Here is a 21,844-nt window from a genome sequence, read left to right on the forward strand (position 1 = left end):
TGTTATATTATAAACACATCTTTGCTCATGTATGTTTACATAGAGTGAGTTTTTGTGTGTGAAGAAATATGAATGAACACATGCTTGAAAAATATTAAATTATTCATTTGAATGTGTTAAAATAAAACAATTATGTTTCAACTTAAATTGTTGTTTGATGAGATTATTATTATTATAGAATTAGATTGAATTAATATCAATTTAAGATGGTGAAATGCATGCAGGTAAACCTTATGCTCACATATGCACATTTATCTTGATTGAAACATGTGATGATTTGATATTCACAAAGTATTCTTTTAAAGCAAATTCTGCAATATGAGTCCTAAAAACAAGAAAAAAGTTCATACAAGTTTTGTTCTGGGACAACTTGGCTTAAAGCAAAGAGGTGAATTATTGTCCAAAATTAGCCTGTGCTTTTTGCACAGGCTAATCAGGGACAACACATTTAGCTTTTATGGAATACCTATTTTGTTTGAAAGAAGTCTCTTCTCAACAAAAATCTATCTCTGCGCAAAGTGTCGCTCCTAATTAGCCTGTTTGAACTGCACAGGCTAATCAGGGAAGGCACTTTACACACATGCATTAAACCCAGTTTTCCCAGAACACAGTTCAGACGAGCATGCGGTAAAAATGTTTTACAAGATTGATGGGGAATCTACCAGTGGAATGTAACAGGACAAATAGCTGTGTTGGTGCAGTGCCGCCAGCGCTAGACTACAAATCTGTGGATTCGTTGTTTGCGGCCAAATTACTTGTGTGGCTCTTGGTATTTAGTAATAGCTGGTAGTTTTACGGTTCACAGCCTACTTCTGGTTCACCAAGGGCAGTTGTTTACTGGCTCAAGAATGAGCACTTAGTTTTCGTTAACTTGCTAACCCAAAAACTCTGAGGCGGCAAAAAAATCCAAACGAAGATGGTATCTTTATATCTCTGTCTTACTTCTCCTGAGATGTGCATTGTCTATTACGGTACACTGGGGTTCTTTCCAATTGCCTGCAGGGTTGTAGCATCCCATAGTACTCACTTCTGGTCACTAGTGCAACCAGGGCAAGAAAAGACTGGGAATGCTGGGCAATATAGAGATTGATGTTTGGAATTACCCATTATTACCATGGTTACTGTAATGTTTGCACATTTGCAGTGAAGCAACCTAGTCAGACCTATACCATAATTCACTACGCACAGATTTTTTAACTGATTTATTGCACATTACTTATGCCCATCTTCAAAGAAGAGGGGGTGTATTGTTTTGCTCACTTCAGTCGGTCCGTCAGTCGGTCCGTTCGTCAGTCTGTCCACCAGATGGTTTCCAGATGATAACTCAAGAACGCTTATGCCTAGGATCATGAAACTTCATAGGTACATTGATCATGACTCGCAGATGACCCCTATTGATTTTCAGGTCACTAGGTCAAAGGTCAAGGTCACAGTGAATTGAAATAGTAAAATGGTTTCCGGATGATAACTCAAGAATGCTTAAGCCTAGGATCATGAAAATTCATAGGTTCATTGATCATGACTGGCAGATGACCCCTATTAATTTTCAGGTCAAAGGTCAAGGTCACAGTGACTCGAACCAGTAAAATGGTTTCCGGATGATAACTCAAGAACGATTACGCCTAGGATCATGAAACTTCATAGGTACATTGATCATGTCCCCAGATGACCCCTTTTGATTTTCAGGTCACTAGGTCAAAGGTCAAGGTGACTCGTACCAGTAAAATGGTTTCCGGATGATAACTCAAGAACGCTTACGCCTAGGATCATGAAACTTCATAGGTACATTGGTCATGACTCGCAGATGACCCCTATTGATTTTCCGGTCACTAGGTCAAAGGTCAAGGTCACGGTGACTCGAACCAGTAAAATGGTTTCCGGATGATAACTCAAGAACGCTTACGCCTAGGATCATGAAACTTCATAGGTACATTGATCATGACTCGCAGATGACCCCTATAGATTTTCAGGTCACTAGGTCATGGTCACAGGGAATTAAAATAGTAAAATGGTTTCTGGATGGTAACTCAAGAATGCTTAAGTCTAGGATCATGAAAATTCATAGGTTCATTGATCATGACTGGCAGATGACCCCTATTAATTTTCAGGTCACTAGGTCAAAGGTCACAGTGACTCGAAACAGTAAAATCGTTTCTTGATGATTAATCAAGAATAATTAGGCCTAGGGTAATGAAACTTCGAAGGTACATTGATAATGACTGGCAGATGACTCCTATTGATTTTCAGGTCACTAGGTCAAAGGTTAAGGTCACAGTGACAGAAAATGGATTCACACAATGGCTACCACTACACCTGACAGCCCATATGGGGGGCATGCATGTTTTACAAACAGCTCTTGTTATCATTGAGCCACAGTCTGGGAAAATGGGGCTTAATGCATTTGTGTTGCGTCGTCACAGATAAGCCTGTGCTGTTGGCACAGGCTAATCTAGAATGACACTTTACCCACATGCTTTAAGTCTCATTTTCAAGAGCACGGCTCCATTCTGTTTTCTGCTCATGCAATTTACAATTATAAAGAGCTTTTGTTTCATTCTGATGTAAATACGTGTAGGAAGCACACATATTGACACAGCAATATCTTTTTTTACTGTGAATCAAAGGGATAAAAAACAATCAATTTTAAGTGAATTTATTCTCACAATAATAAAGTAATGGACATACAATAAAAATTAATTAAATAGATAGCAGTATGCATCATCTAAATGAAAACACAATAAATTATTGCACGCAGTACTGTAAATCCAATTCATTAAAATGTCAAATTAACATTTTTCTACAAAATAACAGCAGGAAATGAACAATTTTTCCAAATGACTAGATATCTGTACAAACATGTTATTTTTGCAAAAAACAAATATCTAATCAATATAACAAAGTAACTTACAACTTTCAACTATATTGTGCACAATCATACTGTAAAATGTATGATTTAATTGATAATGTGATTTTAGGATTTAATTTTAATAGCTACAAAGACGGAATAATAAATGAAAGACAAAAATATTAAATTCAATTTACCATGTTTAACATACACATACAATTTAATAAGAATAATACAAAAAATGATTATGAAATTATTGTTGCATATAGTAAAATTTAAATGGAATTATGATATTAAAAAGGGGCATTAAGCATAAATAAATAGAGTTACTTCTTTTTAAACACATGTACATACATTAAGTGACAATAGCAAAGCAATTTAAAGTACAAATTTTTGACAGTTATGTCTAAATTCAGCTTTGCGCCTTGATTATTGGGCATTTTGTTTTTCAAAGAAAATCTTTGTCAATCTTAATAAAGTTACTGGATATAACTATATATTTGTAAAAAACAGACCTCATGGGTTTCCACATTTTTTGTCTGGTTATGAAACGTTACATTAATTGTATCTGAACAGTTTGGTGAAGATTTGGGAGAAAGTAAATGAGTAAAGAGAGCTTAAAAAAATAATGTTTCTTTTTTTTTGTAAACAATGGGAGGTCACTTTAAAGTGCCTGTTCCACATTGGCAGATTATTGACCTTGACCTCCATTTTATGTTGACAAACATTTCCATTAAGTGCAGCGAAGATTCCATAAAATTCCATAAAAACCTAGAGAGCGGAAAACTGCCCTTCCAACCGTCAATCCCATAATACGTACTGCCAAGAGACTCGCATATAAAAGTATTAAAATGAGGAAATTTAAAATAATATATATATTATTTAACATTACATAAAATATTCCCATGAGATCTGTATATATTGATCTTGATTAGCGTATTGCACAATTTACAAATGAGTGTCCGCAATATCAATCCTCCTCAGTTCATATTTATCAATACTCGAAGAATCGGAAGGTTTATCACTGTTCATGCTGTCAAGATCACTGGGCGAGAAGGAGCCTCCAGTTTTTAATGCGTACAGCAAATCATCGAAGTCTTTCGTGTCAGAGATGGTGTTCTGCCGGTAGACGGGGGGCTCGATGTAGAGGTTACCACTCTGTGGGAGGGTCCTCTTCACTTTCATTGTGCTGCGTGTGGCCCTGGAGGGTTGTGAGTCTCGCTCCCAACTCTGAAATATGTCAGTTACTTAAACCTTGCTCTGGAAAAATGGGGCTAAATGCATGTGCCTCAAGTGTTGTCCCAGATTAGCCGGTACAAGCTAATGGGGCTAAATGCACGTGCTTCAAGTGTTGTCCCAGATAAGCCGGTACAAGCTAATGGGGCTAAATGCACATGCGTCAAGTGTTGTTCCAGATTAGCCGGTACAAGCTAATGGGGCTAAATGCACGTGCGTCAAGTGTTGTCCCAGATTAGCCAGTACAAGCAAATGGGGCTAAATGCACGTGCATCAAGTGTTGTCCCAGATTAGCCGGTACAAGCTGATGGGGCTAAATGCATGTGCGTCAAGTGTTGTCCCAGATTAGCCGGTACAAGCTAATTGGGCTAAATGCATGTGCGTCAAGTGTTGTCCCAGATTAGCCGGTACAAGCTAATGGGGTTAAATGCATGTGCGTCAAGTGTTGTCCCAGATTAGCCGGTACAAGCTAATGGGGCTAAATGCATGTGCGTCAAGTGTTTTCCCAGATTAGCCGGTACAAGCTAATGGGGCTAAATGCATGTGCTTCAAGTGTTGTCCCAGATTAGCCGGTACAAGCTAATGGGGCTAAATGCATGTGCGTCAAGTGTTGTCCCAGATTAGCTGGTACAAGCTAATGGGGCTTAATGCATGTGCGTCAAGTGTTGTCCCAGATTAGCCGGTACAAGCTAATCAGGCTAAATGCATGTGCGTCAAGTGTTGTCCCAGATTAGCCGGTACAAGCTAATGGGGCTAATTGCATGTGCGTCAAGTGTTGTCCCAGATTAGCCGGTACAAGCTAATGGGGCTAAATGCATGTGTGTCAAGTGTTGTCCCAGATTAGCCGGTACAAGCTAATGGGGCTAAATGCATGTGCGTCAAGTGTTGTCCCAGATTAGCCGGTACAAGCTAATGGGGCTAAATGCACGTGCGTCAAGTGTTGTCCCAGATTAGCCGGTACAAGCTAATGGGGCTAAATGCAGGTGCGTCAAGGGTTGTCCCAGATTAGCCGGTACAAGCTAATGGGGCTAAATGCACGTGCGTCAAGTGTTGTCCCAGATTAGCCGGTACAAGCTAATGGGGCTAAATTCATGGCGTCAAGTGTTGTCCCAGATTAGCCGGTACAAGCTAATGGGGCTAAATGCATGTGCGTCATTGTGGTCCCAGATTAGCCGGTACAAGCTAATGGGGCAAAATGCATGTGCGACAAGTGTTGTCCCAGATTAGCCGGTACAAGCTAATGGGGCTAAATGCATGTGCGTCAAGTGTTGTCCCAGATTAGCCGGTACAAGCTAATGGGGCTAAATGCATGTGCGACAAGTGTTGTCCCAGATTAGCCGGTACAAGCTAATGGGGCTAAATGCATGTGCGTCAAGTGTTGTCCCAGATTAGTCGGTACAAGCTAATGGGGCTAAATGCATGTGCGTCAAGTGTTGTCCCAGATTAGCCGGTACAAGCTAATGGGGCTAAATGCATGTGCGTCAAGTGTTGTCCCAGATTAGCCGGTACAAGCTAATGGGGCTAAATGCATGTGCGACAAGTGTTGTCCCAGATTAGCCGGTACAAGCTAATGGGGCTAAATGCATGTGCGTCAAGTGTTGTCCCAGATTAGCCGGTACAAGCTAATGGGGCTAAATGCATGTGCGTCAAGTGTTGTCCCAGATTAGCCGGTACAAGCTAATGGGGCTAAATGCATGTGCGTCAAGTGTTGTGCCTTATTACCCGGTACAAGCTAATGGGGCTAAATGCATGTGCGTCTAGTGTTGTCCCAGATTAGCCGGTATAAGCTAATGGGGCTAAATGCACGTGCGTCAAGTGTTGTCCCAGATTAGCCGGTACAAGCTAATGGGGCTAAATGCATGTGCGTCAAGTGTTGTCCCAGATTAGCCGGTACAAGCTAATTGGGCTAAATGCATGTGCGTCAAGTGTTGTCCCAGATTAGCTGGTACAAGCTAATGGGGTTAAATGCATGTGCGTCATGTGTTGTCCCAGATTAGCCGGTACAAGCTAATGGGGCTAAATGCATGTGCGACAAGTGTTGTCCCAGATTAGCCGGTACAAGCTAATGGGGCTAAATGCATGTGCGTCAAGTGTTGTCCCAGATTAGCCGGTACAAGCTAATGGGGCTAAATGCATGTGCGACAAGTGTTGTCCCAGATTAGCCGGTACAAGCTAATGGGGCTAAATGCATGTGCGTCAAGTGTTGTCCCAGATTAGCCGGTACAAGCTAATGGGGCTAAATGCACGTGCGTCAAGTGTTGTCCCAGATTAGCTGGTACAAACTAATGGGGCTAAATGCAGGTGCGTCAAGGGTTGTCCCAGATTAGCCGGTACAAGCTAATGGGGCTAAATGCACATGCGTCAAGTGTTGTCCCAGATTAGCCGGTACAAGCTAATGGGGCTAAATTCATGGCGTCAAGTGTTGTCCCAGATTAGCCGGTACAAGCTAATGGGGCTAAATGCATGTGCGTCATTGTTGTCCCAGATTAGCCGGTACAAGCTAATGGGGCTAAATGCATGTGCGACAAGTGTTGTCCCAGATTAGCCGGTACAAGCTAATGGGGCTAAATGCATGTGCGTCAAGTGTTGTCCCAGATTAGCCGGTACAAGCTAATGGGGCTAAATGCATGTGCGTCAAGTGTTGTCCCAGATTAGCCGGTACAAGCTAATGGGGCTAAATGCATGTGCGTCATGTGTTGTCCCAGATTAGCCGGTACAAGCTTATGGGGCTAAATGCATGTGCGTCAAGTGTTATCCCAGATTAGCCAGTACAAGCTAATGGGGCTAAATGCATGTGCGTCAAGTGTTGTCCCAGATTAGCCGGTACAAGCTAATGGGGCTAAATGCACGTGCGTCAAGTGTTGTCCCAGATTAGCCGGTACAAGCTAATGGGGCTAAATGCACGTGCGTCAAGTGTTGTCCCAGATTAGCCGGTACAAGCTTATGGGGCTAAATGCGAGTGCGTCAAGTGTTGTCCCAGATTAGCCGGTACAAGCTAATGGGGCTAAATTCATGTGCGTCAAGTGTTGTCCCAGATTAGCCGGAAAAAGCTAATGGGGCTAAATGCATGTGCGTGAAGTGTTGTCCCAGATTAGCCGGTACAAGCTAATGGGGCTAAATGCAATTGCGTCAAGTGTTGTCCCAGATTAGTTGGTACAAGCTAATGGGGCTAAATGCATGTGCGTCAAGTGTTGTCCCAGATTAGCCGGTACAAGCTAATGGGGCTAAATGCATGTGCGTCAAGTGTTGTCCCAGATTAGCCGGTACAAGCTAATGGGGCTAAATGCATGTGCGTCAAGTGTTGTCCCAGATTAGCCGGTACAAACTAATGGGGCTAAATGCATGTGCGACAAGTGTTGTCCCAGATTAGCCGGTACAAGCTAACGGGGCTAAATGCACGTGCGTCAAGTGTTGTACCAGATTAGCCGGTACAAGCTAATGGGGCTAAATGCACGTGCGTCAAGTGTTGTCCCAGATTAGCCGGTACAAGCTAATGGGGCTATATGCACGTGCGTCAAGTGTTGTCCCAGATTAGCCGGTACAAGCTAATGGGGCTAAATGCATGTGCGTCAAGTGTTGTCCCAGATTAGTTGGTACAAGCTAATGGGGCTAAACGTATGTGCGTCAAGTGTTGTCCCAGATTAGCCGGTACAAGCTAATGGGGCTAAATGCACATGGGTCAAGTGTTGTCCCAGATTAGCCGGTACTAACTAATGGGGCTAAATGCACGTGCATCAAGTGTTGTCCCAGATTAGCCGGTAAAAGCTAATGGGGCTAAATGCACGTGCGTCAAGTGTTGTCCCAGATTAGCTGGTACAAGCTAATGGGGCTAAATGCATGTGCGTCAAGTGTTGTCCCAGATTAGCCGGTACTAACTAATGGGGCTAAATGCATGTGCGTCAAGTGTTGTCCCAGATTAGCCGGTACAAGCTTATGGGGCTAAATGCATGTGCGTCAAGTGTTGTCCCAGATTAGCCGGTACAAGCTAATGGGGCTAAATGCATGTGCGTCAAGTGTTGTCCCAGATTAGCCGGTACAAGCTAATGGGGCTAAATGCATGTGCGTCAAGTGTTGTCCCAGATTAGCCGGTACAAGCTAATGGGGCTTAATGCATGTGCGTCAAGTGTTGTCCCAGATTAGCCGGTACAAGCTAATGGGGCTAAATGCACGTGCGTCAAGTGTTTTCCCAGATTAGCCGGTACAAGCTAATGGGGCTAATTGCACGTGCGTCAAGTGTTGTCCCAGATTAGCCGGTACAAGCTAATGGGGCTAAATGCATGTGCGTCAAGTGTTGTCCCAAATTAGCCGGTACAAGCTAATGGGGCTAAATGCATGTGCGTCAAGTGTTGTCCCAGATTAGCCGGTACAAGCTAATGGCGCTAAATGCACGTGCGTCAAGTGTTGTCCCAGATTAGCAGGTACAAGCTAATGGGGCTAAATGCACATGCGTCAAGTGTTGTCCTAGATTAGCCGGTACTAACTAATGGGGCCAAATGCACGTGCATCAAGTGTTGTCCCAGATTAGCCAGTACAAGCTAATGGGGCTAAATGCACGTGCGTCAAGTGTTGTCTAAGATTAGCCGGTACAAGCTAATGGGGCTAAATGCCCGTGCGTCAAGTGTTGTCCCAGATTAGCCGGTACAAGCTAATGGGGCTAAATGCATGTGCGTCAAGTGTTGTCCCAGATTAGCCGGTACAAGCTTATGGGGCTAAATGCACGTGCGTCAAGTGTTGTCCCAGATTAGCCGGTTTAAGCTAATAGGGCTAAATGCATGTGCGTCAAGTGTTGTCCCAGATTAGTTGGTAAAAGCTAATGGGGCTAAATGCATGTGCGTCAAGTGTTGTCCCAGATTAGCCGGTACAAGCTAATGGGGCTTAATGCATGTGCGTCAAGTGTTGTCCCAGATTAGCCGGTACAAGCTAATGGGGCTAAATGCATGTGCGTCAAGTGTTGTCCCAGATTAGCCGGTACAAGCTAATGGGGCTAAATGCACGTGCGTCAAGTGTTGTCCCAGATTAGCCAGTACAAGCTAATGGGGCTAAATGCATGTGCGTCAAGTGTTGTCCCAGATTAGCCGGTACAAGCTAATGGGGCTAAATGCATGTGCGTCAAGTGTTGTACCAGATTAGCCGGTACAAGCTAATCTGGGACAACACCACTTTTATGGTGTGATTTTTTAAAGGAAGAATTTTCATAGCTGAAATTCAGTTTAGGCCCAAAGTGTTGTCCTTGATAAACCTGTGCAGACTGCACAGGCTAATCTGAGACAACACTTTACGTACATGCATCAAACCCTTTTTTCCTGTAGAGAGGCTTATTTCATAATGTAAGGAGATGATTTGAATGGGATTTAAATCTACTGGTCATTTTCATTTGTCGATTTTATACATGTTTTCTGTTTGCTAATTCACATGTGTTAAAGCTTATAAATGGTACTAATACTTTTGGTTGGTATGATAAATTAATTAAATCCTGAATCTTAAAATTATTTGAGACATATATATCAAGAAACCATTATGTGTTGCACACATAGCAACTATTAAAATTACACCCCCAACCCCCACCCCACAATAAGATTGCTATTGTAATTTTGGCCACCCAGAGAAAAGATGATGGCATTATTTCTTAATTTTCTGATCTGTATGGCAGACCATAGTTTTATCTAATTCAAAATTATGTCATTTTTCATACAATTTTCATTTAACATTATAAAAACATGAGTGAGCACAGTAGGCAACTAATTGCACATCATCATTAGAGCCTCTTTATTGGGAAACAAAGCTTAATGCATGTTTGTAATAAGCCTTAGCAGCCCACACAGGCTTATCAGGGACTTCGCTTTCTGCTTGGATGGAATTTTTGTTTAATGAAAGCCAGACTCTCTTCTTAAGAAAATCCAGTCTAGGCGGAAAGTGTTGCCACTGATTAGGCTGCACAGACTGCACAGGCTAATCTGGGGGACGATACTTTACACACATGCATTAAGCCCAGTTTTCCCTGGCTCATTCCATGTTTATAGCTATTCATATAAGAAACCGTCGGAGATGGATGATGCTCCCCAAAGTGTTTTTTTGTCACAATATTGCACTATATATTCAGATAAAAGGACACGTCTTGAGGGGCATAACTTTGGACAAAATAATACGATGGATGGTTTAGCAACTTAAAAATTTCAAAGGGCCATAACTCTCTTAATTAAACATCTAACCAGAACCCACAAATAACATGCGCATCTCCTCAAGGTAGTTAAGCTTCCATAAAGCTTCATTGAATTCCAGTCAGTAGATGGGGAGAAATGGCCCGGACAAGAATTGCACTATATGTACAGTTAATGGAAAATTTTATAGGGCCATAAGTCTGTGAAAAATCATCGGACCATTACTAGCTGATAATATGCACATCTCCTTTTGGTAGTGAAGCTTCTCATAAAGTTTCATTAAATTCCGGTCATTAGTAGCTGAGAAATAGCCCGGACAAGAATTGCACTATATATACAGTTAATGGAAAATTTCAAAGGGTCATAACTCTGTGAAAAATCATCTGACTAGAACCCGCTGATAATATGCACATGTCCTCTTTGTAGTGAAGCTTCCCATAAAGTCTCATTGAATTCCAGTCATTAGTTGCTGAGAAATAGCCCGGACAAGAATAGCACTATATGTGCAGTTAATGGAAAAGTTCAAAGGGCCATTACTATGTGAAAAATTATCCGACCAGTACCAGCTGATAATATGCACATCGCCTCTTGGTAGTGAAGCTTCCCATAAAGTTTAATTGAATTCCGGTAATTAATTGCTGAGAAATAGCCCGGACAAAAATTGTGCACGGACAGACGGACACACGCACGGACAGACGAAGCGGCGACTATATGCTCCCCCCAAAAATGTTGGGGGAGCATAAAATCATTCACAGTACCTCATTATATGTTTCGAGCTATTCACACAACATTCACTTACCTCATTCAGTAGAGAAGCCCTGGATCCCTTCAGACTGCCCACATCAAGGGTGCTGGGGTGGAACTGATACTGACCCCCTGGGGAGCCAGCCCCACCCTGGGGCAGGGCGGGGTCAAACAGGTGCCCCGTCATGGAGTAGGAGCTAGCACGTTGTGGCGTGATGCAGGACGCAATACAAGGGTTGCGAAGGACGGCATACAGGACTAGCGCCATTAAGCCCTGAGATTGACATGAAAGTATTAAGTCTAAAGAAATAAAAATATTTAAAAAATACTAAATTCTTATATGTTGTTAATTTGAAGTATCAGTGATTTAAAGTGGAATTTGTGTGTTTCAGACAGTAATAAATAACAGTGAATACGAGTAATGATTGTCACTGTTTTATTAGCTCACCTGATCACAACGTGCTCATGCTAAGCTTTTGTGATAACCTTTTGTCTGTCGTGTGTTGTCAACATTTACCTTGTAAACCCTCAAGAGAACACATTAATTGTTTAATCTTCATAAAGCTTGGCCAGAACAAGTGTCCCAATGATATCTTGGATGAGTTTGAAAATTGTTCTGGGTTGAAAAACATTGCTGCCAGAGGGCATGGTAGTTTTCCTTATAATGCTGTAGTAAAAGCTTGTTAACACTAGAAGTGAGATTTGTTGTCCAATCTTCAGGAAACTCAGTTAGATCATTAGTTATAACGGTATCTTGGATGAGTTCAAAATGGTTCTGGTCTTTAAAAACATGACTGCCAGGGGTGGGGCATGTTTCCATATATGGCTGTTATAAAACCTTAATAGTTAATACTCTAGAAGTCACTTTTTTAGTCCAATCTTCATGAAAGTTGTTTAGAACATTTGTCTCATGATAGCTTGGCTGAGTTCGAAAATGGTTATGGTTCATCAAAAAACATGGCCACCAGGGATGGGGAAGTTTTCCTCATATCACTATTATGAAACCTTGTTCACACTCTTGAAGTCACATTTTCAGTGCAATCTAAATTAAACTTAGCCAGAACAATTGTTCTAATGACGTCTTGGTTTAGTTCAAGACTTCCTTCAGGGTTAGGGTTAGTTAAAAAAAAAAGGCCGACCAGGAGCTCGGCAGTTTTCGTTATATAACTATAGTGAAAACTTCATGACCCTACATTTGTCCCATTTATTGGCCAATCTTCCTGAAACTTTGTTACATTTGAAAAAATGTTCATACTCTTGAAGTCACTTTTTTGGTCCAATCTTCATGCAACAGCTCACACTTTTTCAGAAAAGTCTAGTTCCTTTGGGTCTCAGATGGGTGCCTTAGGGCCGATGGCCCTCTTGTAATAACTAAATTTCCTGGTTCCATTATTATCAACACAGTTAATGATATATTTGTGTAATTAATATATTATTGTTGGTTAGAACGCTTTTTAAATGAAATTAAATGGAGCAAACTTAATGAAAAAAAAGTTAATTTTTCATTTCTAAATCAGTTTGAAGTTCCTGCTACAAAGAAGGTTACTCTGCTTGATTTGTTTATAAACTTAGTTTATTATAGTGAAATAGGATACTCTGCTTAATACCTGAATGATGTTGAATATGGCAAACAGTACAAGCATCCAGAGCTGTCCATACACAAGGTGCAGCCCTCCCCAGAGCCATGTGATAATGATGGTTCCCCAGAACAGCAGCAGCATTCGCATCTCTGCAACACACAACAAAATAAGTACACATGACAAATATAGAAAACTCGTTTGCGAAGTTTGGCATTTTATTGAGCTTTTTAATATAAAATATTTGTAATGTCAAAGGCACATACGCTCACATGAGAAAGAGGCAGACAAAAGAAGATAAATGGACAATAAGTACACCAGATTAAATTATTTGGGTAATTTGTTTCAAACCTCTGCACAACCAAATTACAACAACAAGATTTGGGCGAGATGGCAACAATACCAAACAATGACTTTGCACTAAAATAAAGAACAGAAGACCCTGACAACACTCACCAGTGATGTTATATCTGCCTCTGTAGATGTCGTCATATGCCTGCCACTGGGGTGTGACCTGGAATGCCCTAACAAACACCACGGCAACCACCACAAGCATCAACAGAACGGGTAGAACCACTCCTGCCAGACCTGCATAGGCATTGGTGACAAAACACCTACAAATACACCATTAAGTCTTTTGTAGACTTGTAATAATTTAATGAAATTATTGAGTCTTGCTCTGGAACAAGGGATTTATTCATGTGCTCATTCTGCCTCAACTGGATTTTCTCTTAGAAGAGACATGATTTAAACAAAAAAGGCCATAATACTGACACTTTATGAACATGCATTAAGCCTCATTTTCCCAGAACGAGTCTAAATATTTGAAAAATTATAGCAATTGGAATGAAATAGCTACATTCCACCACTTTGAACCAACAGAGCTGAACAGGACCAAGAACTTATAGTTACACCTTGCTTTAGTGCTATTCTAGTCAACCCCATTGCTTCTTTTATATATGCTATGGGGAAAAATAAGTTAGTTACGGTAATACGTATACATAGTCCTTTTATTTAGTCCATTTATAAAAATATTGTATTACTTGTACTTACATATCTCCGTTATTGTTCACATCACCATAAATGAAGCCAAGAGGCAGGTCGTAGACATATTTGTAGACATTGAAAGTCACCACATAGAAAACTGCCACAATCACAACTGGGAAACCTACAAGGTCAACAAATGTGTTCAGCCTTTACAGCAAGATATCAAGTATTCTTTTTGACCAGTAAGTAGTTCCTCACAAAATCAAATTCAATGAAAGACTTTCCTCACTACAATGTAGATTTAAGTTTTTAAGGCTTCATTTTCAACCATAAGATACTGAGCGGCAAATGACATAAAATCTGAACAGACTGTGAGCAACTCACGTGCTGTTCTGGTTTTATGCTGGTGGCAAGAAGTTCACATTAGAATTCTTATCATACTTGTATCATTTGACATAGATGAGGTTCAGCTTTCTTTCATAGTTTCATTGTGTTGAATGCTTTTTTTGGTCTGTGTTCATGAAAGAAAAAATGCCCCACATATGTTCTTTAGTGGGAATTGAAGTACTGACCTTACAAACAAGTTTCATATTATTTTATGACATATGAAATTTAGTTCTCTTTTAACTGATTAATAAATATATCTTTCCCCAAAACAACAATTTTTCTGACATTGTGGTTAATATTTTGCTCTCGCTTTTAAAAGGTTATAACAGGATGACATTTTCTGCCTTATATATTAAACCGGATATTCATTTAGAAGAAGCTTTCTTTGAACGAAAAATACCTAATACCATAAAAGCAGAAAGTGTTGTCCCTTATAAATGTGTGCATACTGCACAGGCTAATCTAGGACAATACTTAACACACATGCAGTAATCCCAGTTTTCCCTCAGGTTTTCATAATACTCAAACACAACTCACCCCATCCCAGGAGGAAGAAGATCACATAATACTCAAACACAACTCACCCCATCCCAGGAGGAAGAAGATCACATAATACTCAAACACAACTCACCCCATCCCAGGAGGAAGAAGATCACATAATACTCAAACACAACTCACCCCATCCCAGGAGGAAGAAGATCACATAATACTCAAACACAACTCACCCCATCCCAGGAGGAAGAAGATCACATAATACTCAAACACAACTCACCCCATCCCAGGAGGAAGAAGATCACATAATACTCAAACACAACTCACCCCATCCCAGGAGGAAGAAGATCACATAATACTCAAACACAACTCACCCCATCCCAGGAGGAAGAAGATCACATAATACTCAAACACAACTCACCCCATCCCAGGAGGAAGAAGATCACATAATACTCAAACACAACTCACCCCATCCCAGGAGGAAGAAGATCACATAATACTCAAACACAACTCACCCCATCCCAGGAGGAAGAAGATCACATAATACTCAAACACAACTCACCCCATCCCAGGAGGAAGAAGATCACATAATACTCAAACACAACTCACCCCATCCCAGGAGGAAGAAGATCACATAATACTCAAACACAACTCACCCCATCCCAGGAGGAAGAAGATCACATAATACTCAAACACAACTCACCCCATCCCAGGAGGAAGAAGATCACATAATACTCAAACACAACTCACCCCATCCCAGGAGGAAGAAGATCACATAATACTCAAACACAACTCACCCCATCCCAGGAGGAAGAAGATCACATAATACTCAAACACAACTCACCCCATCCCAGGAGGAAGAAGATCACATAATACTCAAACACAACTCACCCCATCCCAGGAGGAAGAAGATCACATAATACTCAAACACAACTCACCCCATCCCAGGAGGAAGAAGATCACATAATACTCAAACACAACTCACCCCATCCCAGGAGGAAGAAGATCACATAATACTCAAACACAACTCACCCCATCCCAGGAGGAAGAAGATCACATAATACTCAAACACAACTCACCCCATCCCAGGAGGAAGAAGATCACATAATACTCAAACACAACTCACCCCATCCCAGGAGGAAGAAGATCACATAATACTCAAACACAACTCACCCCATCCCAGGAGGAAGAAGATCACATAATACTCAAACACAACTCACCCCATCCCAGGAGGAAGAAGATCACATAATACTCAAACACAACTCACCCCATCCCAGGAGGAAGAAGATCACATAATACTCAAACACAACTCACCCCATCCCAGGAGGAAGAAGATCACATAATACTCAAACACAACTCACCCCATCCCAGGAGGAAGAAGATCACATAATACTCAAACACAACTCACCCCATCCCAGGAGGAAGAAGATCACATAATACTCAAACACAACTCACCCCATCCCAGGAGGAAGAAGATCACATAATACTCAAACACAACTCACCCCATCCCAGGAGGAAGAAGATCACATAATACTCAAACACAACTCACCCCATCCCAGGAGGAAGAAGATCACATAATACTCAAACACAACTCACCCCATCCCAGGAGGAAGAAGATCACATAATACTCAAACACAACTCACCCCATCCCAGGAGGAAGAAGATCACATAATACTCAAACACAACTCACCCCATCCCAGGAGGAAGAAGATCACATAATACTCAAACACAACTCACCCCATCCCAGGAGGAAGAAGATCACATAATACTCAAACACAACTCACCCCATCCCAGGAGGAAGAAGATCACATAATACTCAAACACAACTCACCCCATCCCAGGAGGAAGAAGATCACATAATACTCAAACACAACTCACCCCATCCCAGGAGGAAGAAGATCACATAATACTCAAACACAACTCACCCCATCCCAGGAGGAAGAAGATCACATAATACTCAAACACAACTCACCCCATCCCAGGAGGAAGAAGATCACATAATACTCAAACACAACTCACCCCATCCCAGGAGGAAGAAGATCACATAATACTCAAACACAACTCACCCCATCCCAGGAGGAAGAAGATCACATAATACTCAAACACAACTCACCCCATCCCAGGAGGAAGAAGATCACATAATACTCAAACACAACTCACCCCATCCCAGGAGGAAGAAGATCACATAATACTCAAACACAACTCACCCCATCCCAGGAGGAAGAAGATCACATATTTCCTCTCTGTGTGTTCATCGTTCATTATAAGAATCTTCCAGAAATTGAAGGCCTGAAATAAATTTAAAACATAGCTGTTGTTCATTTTTCAAGAATAAGATCTGCATTTCTATAAAAGTACTTGTTTAACCTGAAGCTAAAACAGTTTTGAAGTGTCAATTAAAAATCAAATATAAATGAAGCAAAAACTGGTATGTGATTTTTATTCCATCTTGTGGGTTTTTAACAAATCTCTTCATAAGGCCTGTTACTCGGTAGAGACAATGAGGTAATGTTCAGTGCAGAGAATTTTGTTACCTCTTACCTCAGCAATACCTGATATATATTAAGAAATTGTTCTTCAAAATACTGAAGACATTTCTTTGCAAATCAGGGCAGATAGTGAAGACATTTATCCATTTTTAAATGTGGACCATAATTGTCACAAAGATCCTTCAAGCCTGGAGAAGTTTCTTAACCCTTTCAGTGCAGGAACCAAATTTTAAAGGTCTTTGCAAACAGTTAGGATCCAGATGAGACGCCACAGAATGTGGCGTCTCATCTGGATCCAAACTGTTTGCTATTCTGATAGTATTCTTTGAAAAAAAATGAAGAAAATGCTTATTTTACAAATTCAGCAGACAACATTTTAGCAGACGACAAATTTCCCAGCATGCAAAGGGTTAATATGAGCCTTTCTGTGGGAAAAACCAGGCTCAATGCATGCCTGAAGTGTAGTCCCAGATTGGCCTGGCTAATCAGGACAAAACTTTCCACCTAAACAGAATTTTTGCTTAAAAGAGAATTCCTTAAAAAAATAAAAATAATCCATAAAAGCAAGAAGCTTTGTCTGTAAATTAGTGGACTGCAGCATTTAATCTGGGACAGTTGGTAAGTACCCTAGTCATAAGTGTCAACGCTCTAGGCCTTAAGCGGCCTTAAGCGGCCCATCCACACACAATATCATTGTCAATTTTATTGTCTCAATAATATTGAAAGAATATGTTTTGCCCTTTAAGCGGCCCATCCACACACACTATAATTGTCAATTTCACTGACTCAATAATATTGACAGAATATTTTTTGCCCTTTAGCCATGTTGACTGTATGGAAATTTTGACGAGACTACATTTAGAAATGTATAAATATTGATTAAATATTATTGAAGGGTGCAAAACACTCGTCAATACAATTGACAATCCGTCAATAAATATTTGAGATCTCTGATTTTCTTCGATACCATGACTCAATCTTCAATATCATCCATGTACTATCAATTTTATTGTCAATCTTCATTATTGACAATAAAATTGACAATTATATTGATTGTGGATGGACCGCTTTACAGTCTGTACATACCTGAGTCACCATCCATGAGAACTGACAGAGGAAGAAGTAGTGAAGGAATAGGCCCATCACAATACAGCGGTAGTTGTTCTCCTGCAGTGTGTACACCAGGATCTCATCTGTGCTGAGGTAGGCCGCAACCACATAGCAGATCTACAACAGACAAATACACACAAAATACATTGTATCAGATATACAACAGGCAATATACATAGCAGATGTAAAGCAGGCCATAGACGTTGCAGATCTACAACAGACAGATACACACAAACTATATGTGAGCATAGTTCTGGGAAAATGGGGCTTAATGAATGTGTGTAAAGTATTTCCAAGATTATCATGTGCAGATTGCGGCTAATAGATGACTTTCTGCTTTCATGGAATGTTTGTTTAACCCTTTCAGTGCTGGAACCGAATTTTAAAGGCCTTTGCAAACAGTTTGGATCCAGATGAGACGCCACAGAACGTGGCGTCTCATCAGGATCCAAACTGTTTGCTTTTCTGATAGTATTCTTGGAAAAAAAATCGAAGAAAATGCTAATTTTATAAATTCAGCAGACGACATTTTAGCAGACGACAAATTTCCCAGCATGCAAAGGGTAAAAGGAAATCAATTATAAACAAAAAATTTAGTCTAGCAGAAAGTGTTGGCTTGTGCAATGCCTGTGCAGATTGCACAGGTTAGTCTGCCACAATACTGAAAGATCGTGCATTAAACCCTGTTTTCCCAGAACAAGGATAATATTCTTATTAAAGGGTTTTTAATAAGTTTTATCTTCTTTTAATTAAAAGAAAATTAACACTTCAAATAAAATAAGAATCCACACGTATGGTATTCACAAAAAAGGATTGTATACAAAAGCAATTTGCAATTGCTGTAACAGTTCCATGAACACCAAGCCCACCACCCACCACCATGACTGTGTTTAGCATAAATCGAACAATTTCCTAAATTTTGCATCATGCAGATACTAAAACAAAGCAAACTGTATGAATCCAACAATTCTATTTACACTATATCTTGTATTATGGGCAAGGGTTGTCAACCAGCAAAAACTGTAAAGATCGTGTTGCAGAACAGGAATAACTTAAGCAATGTTTCACAACGGATAAACTGGGCACATGTTATTCTTAACACTTTTTAACACATCTGAATTTGTCCATGCATCACAGAGAAATCTGATGAAGTTGATCATTTAATATGAAACAGCCAACAAAAAAACTTTGCAAAACAAAAGTTCCTAACTTAAGTACCTTTTTTCTTTAAGATTTGCCTCTTTCAGATGAAGTATGTGAAAAAAGCTTAACTTTGATAAATAATTGATTAATTTTGCTAAAAATATGGGGGGGTCTCTGTGAAATTAATGTGTAAAGTTGGCCTTCCCATGGGATTTTTACCATGGATTTTTTTCCAACTTTTTCAATAAACAATCATATTTATTTTATTTATATTTTTTGTTAGGTTTGTTTATGCTTAGTTATCAATTTTATGCATTGTAAAAGTACTTGTGCTTATTTGCGGCCATTTCTTTATAGAAAAAAACACAACATTTTTTAAAAGGGAAACAAATCCCATGGGATTTTTTTTATTTAATAACTAAAATATTTATGTTTTTAAAACATAAAAAATATTCAGCCTTTTTGACGACATTTAAATACTTATATAGGCCAAGAAAACACTTTTGTTTTTCATATAAAATTTACTTTTGATTTTTACCATCTGAAAAAAATTGGAAACAAAATCCCATGGGGAAAATTATAACATCACTAGGCAGCAGCTATTTAAAACAAATAAAAGAAATGAATTTAATTATATAAAAACATAAATAAATGATAAAAATATTTATTTCTTAAAGGAAAAAGGTATTAAGTTTGCAAAATTTCAGTTTTGCAAAGTATTTCCAGTGGTAGTCATGACCGATGTTTACCTGTGTTGCCATAGCAGCAAAGCACATGTGCATGAGTAGACTGGCGGAAAACATGGCACTAACTGAGCAGACATGGTGGGCAAGGATGGCTAGCAGGAGACCAGTCTGAAATAGCAACAGAGAAGATGGCATTCATTGAGTAGACATGGTAAGTAAGGATGGCTAGCAGGAGACCGGTCTTAAAAAGAGTTCATGGCATTCACTAAGCAGACATGAAGGGTAAGGATGGCTAGCAGGAGACCAAAATGAATAGCACTATTACTAAGAATGAAATTCACAGTTATTATAGGTAAATAAAACTACAAATCTCATATTGCTTTGTGTCTTATTGTGAAGACATATAAACAACAATTGCATGATATAGAACAGTAGAACAAGTTCAAAGGTCCAACAATAAATTTTTCAGAACACTAGACAAAAGAACATGTGTTACATGTTGAGTTTCATCATATAGAAATAAGTATAACTCATAGAAAGTCTGAGGCCTATTGAGTCCATTTCCAGGACAAAACCAGATCTTGATGTCTGGTGAAGAACTTGAGTCCCAGGTGGACACAAAATGTGAAAATGGGTCTTATGTCATATGAGGCCAGTGTAGCCCCAGATCAGAATTACGGCAGTCATGTCAAGAGGTACACTGCCTACTAGAAAGACTACAAAACCTTGCATAACTTTATAGCTGACAGCATAACTCCTTACCAGATTGCACCATTCCTACGCTGGAAGCATATGACATAATTTCTGCATGACAAGCCTCACATAAAGCACCAGAATAAATCAAATCCAGCTCAATAACCATTCTGCACTCACCATACAAATGAAGCAAGAGATGAAAAACCAGGTGGAGTAGCCGACCAGTCCAGGGTCAGAGGTCGTGGCCTTGACAGCATAGTGAGTCAGGTGCTTGCACGAGCAGTCAACATAATCATCAAGGCCAAGGTCAAGGTCATTTGTGACCTGGCAAATCTCTCTTGGTGACACCCATGTGCGTAGAGAAGTGTCGAAATATACACACCTACAAAGGTATTCACAAAGTGATAAAGTACATGTTAAATCTTTACAGCTTTAATTATTATTTTGTTGGTATTATGTATGTTATTTAAAGCAAAACAAATAACACTATGCCATACAACTGTTAAATTAACTGAAGAAGCACACATTTAAAACATTAAGATGGCCATATAAATATAAAGATATAGAAGCCAGACATATAATTTAAATATAAACATATAGATACATGAATTAAAAAAAATCTTACATTTTTAAAGCATTCATTTTAAACCAAACTCTCCAACATTTAAGTACCAGTATGTAACTTATCAATTGTTATGTATATTTACAATAATTTCTAAGTTTTTGTAAAAATCTAAATTTTTGGACAACATTGTTTATAGCCAAAATAAATATTTTTCATGACTAAGATTTCAGACATATGTTTTTTGTCCATATTTAATGATTCTAAATTTATGGATAGTTTATTTTATAATGCTATTTTAGCAGAATTCTTCCCCGTTGCGCCTATCTGTTGACACTCAATGTTGCATTTTTACAGTCGGATTAAGGTAATGAGACCTGACAAAGAATTGCCTTTTGGCCATGGAACATAACATTTGAGTTATTAGGTAAAAAATTATGTATACAGGTAATTCAAGGTGATTTCACCCAACAGCTTAAAGCGAAGCATAACTAAAATTAATTTATACTATAGGGAATGGTATTTTACAAGCACGTGATAATTATTTGTTGAAACAATTTTTGAACACCTGTATTTTTTGTCTCTAAATTTTCGGACACTTGCATTTTTTAAATATTTTTTTGTATCTCAACTTTCAGAGAGGAAAATTAATATTTTTAAGTGTCAGAAAACCTGGAATAAATACGATACTCAGTTTTACTGATCACACTTTTTACACTTAAAAGAAGTGTT

General features: G+C 39.6%; 1 protein-coding gene across 1 annotated transcript in view; it reads right to left on the reverse strand.

Annotated features, from left to right (window-relative positions):
* Positions 1-2,923: 2,923 nt before the first annotated feature.
* LOC127854563 (adhesion G-protein coupled receptor V1-like) overlaps positions 2,924-21,844 on the reverse strand; it is a 139,848-nt gene continuing 120,927 nt past the window's right edge. The window contains exons 96-104 of the mRNA XM_052389627.1: positions 20,728-20,932; positions 19,918-20,022; positions 18,002-18,142; positions 16,634-16,715; positions 13,614-13,728; positions 13,017-13,174; positions 12,591-12,712; positions 11,039-11,257; positions 2,924-4,075 (exon numbers count right to left, since the gene is read on the reverse strand). Of these exons, the coding sequence (XP_052245587.1) occupies positions 3,794-4,075; positions 11,039-11,257; positions 12,591-12,712; positions 13,017-13,174; positions 13,614-13,728; positions 16,634-16,715; positions 18,002-18,142; positions 19,918-20,022; positions 20,728-20,932 (1,429 nt within the window). The 3' untranslated portion in view covers positions 2,924-3,793. The remainder of the gene's footprint in view (positions 4,076-11,038; positions 11,258-12,590; positions 12,713-13,016; positions 13,175-13,613; positions 13,729-16,633; positions 16,716-18,001; positions 18,143-19,917; positions 20,023-20,727; positions 20,933-21,844) is intronic.

Source organism: Dreissena polymorpha, chromosome 13 (genome assembly GCF_020536995.1).
Source record: "Dreissena polymorpha isolate Duluth1 chromosome 13, UMN_Dpol_1.0, whole genome shotgun sequence".
Classification (NCBI taxonomy): Eukaryota; Metazoa; Mollusca; class Bivalvia; order Myida; family Dreissenidae; genus Dreissena; species Dreissena polymorpha.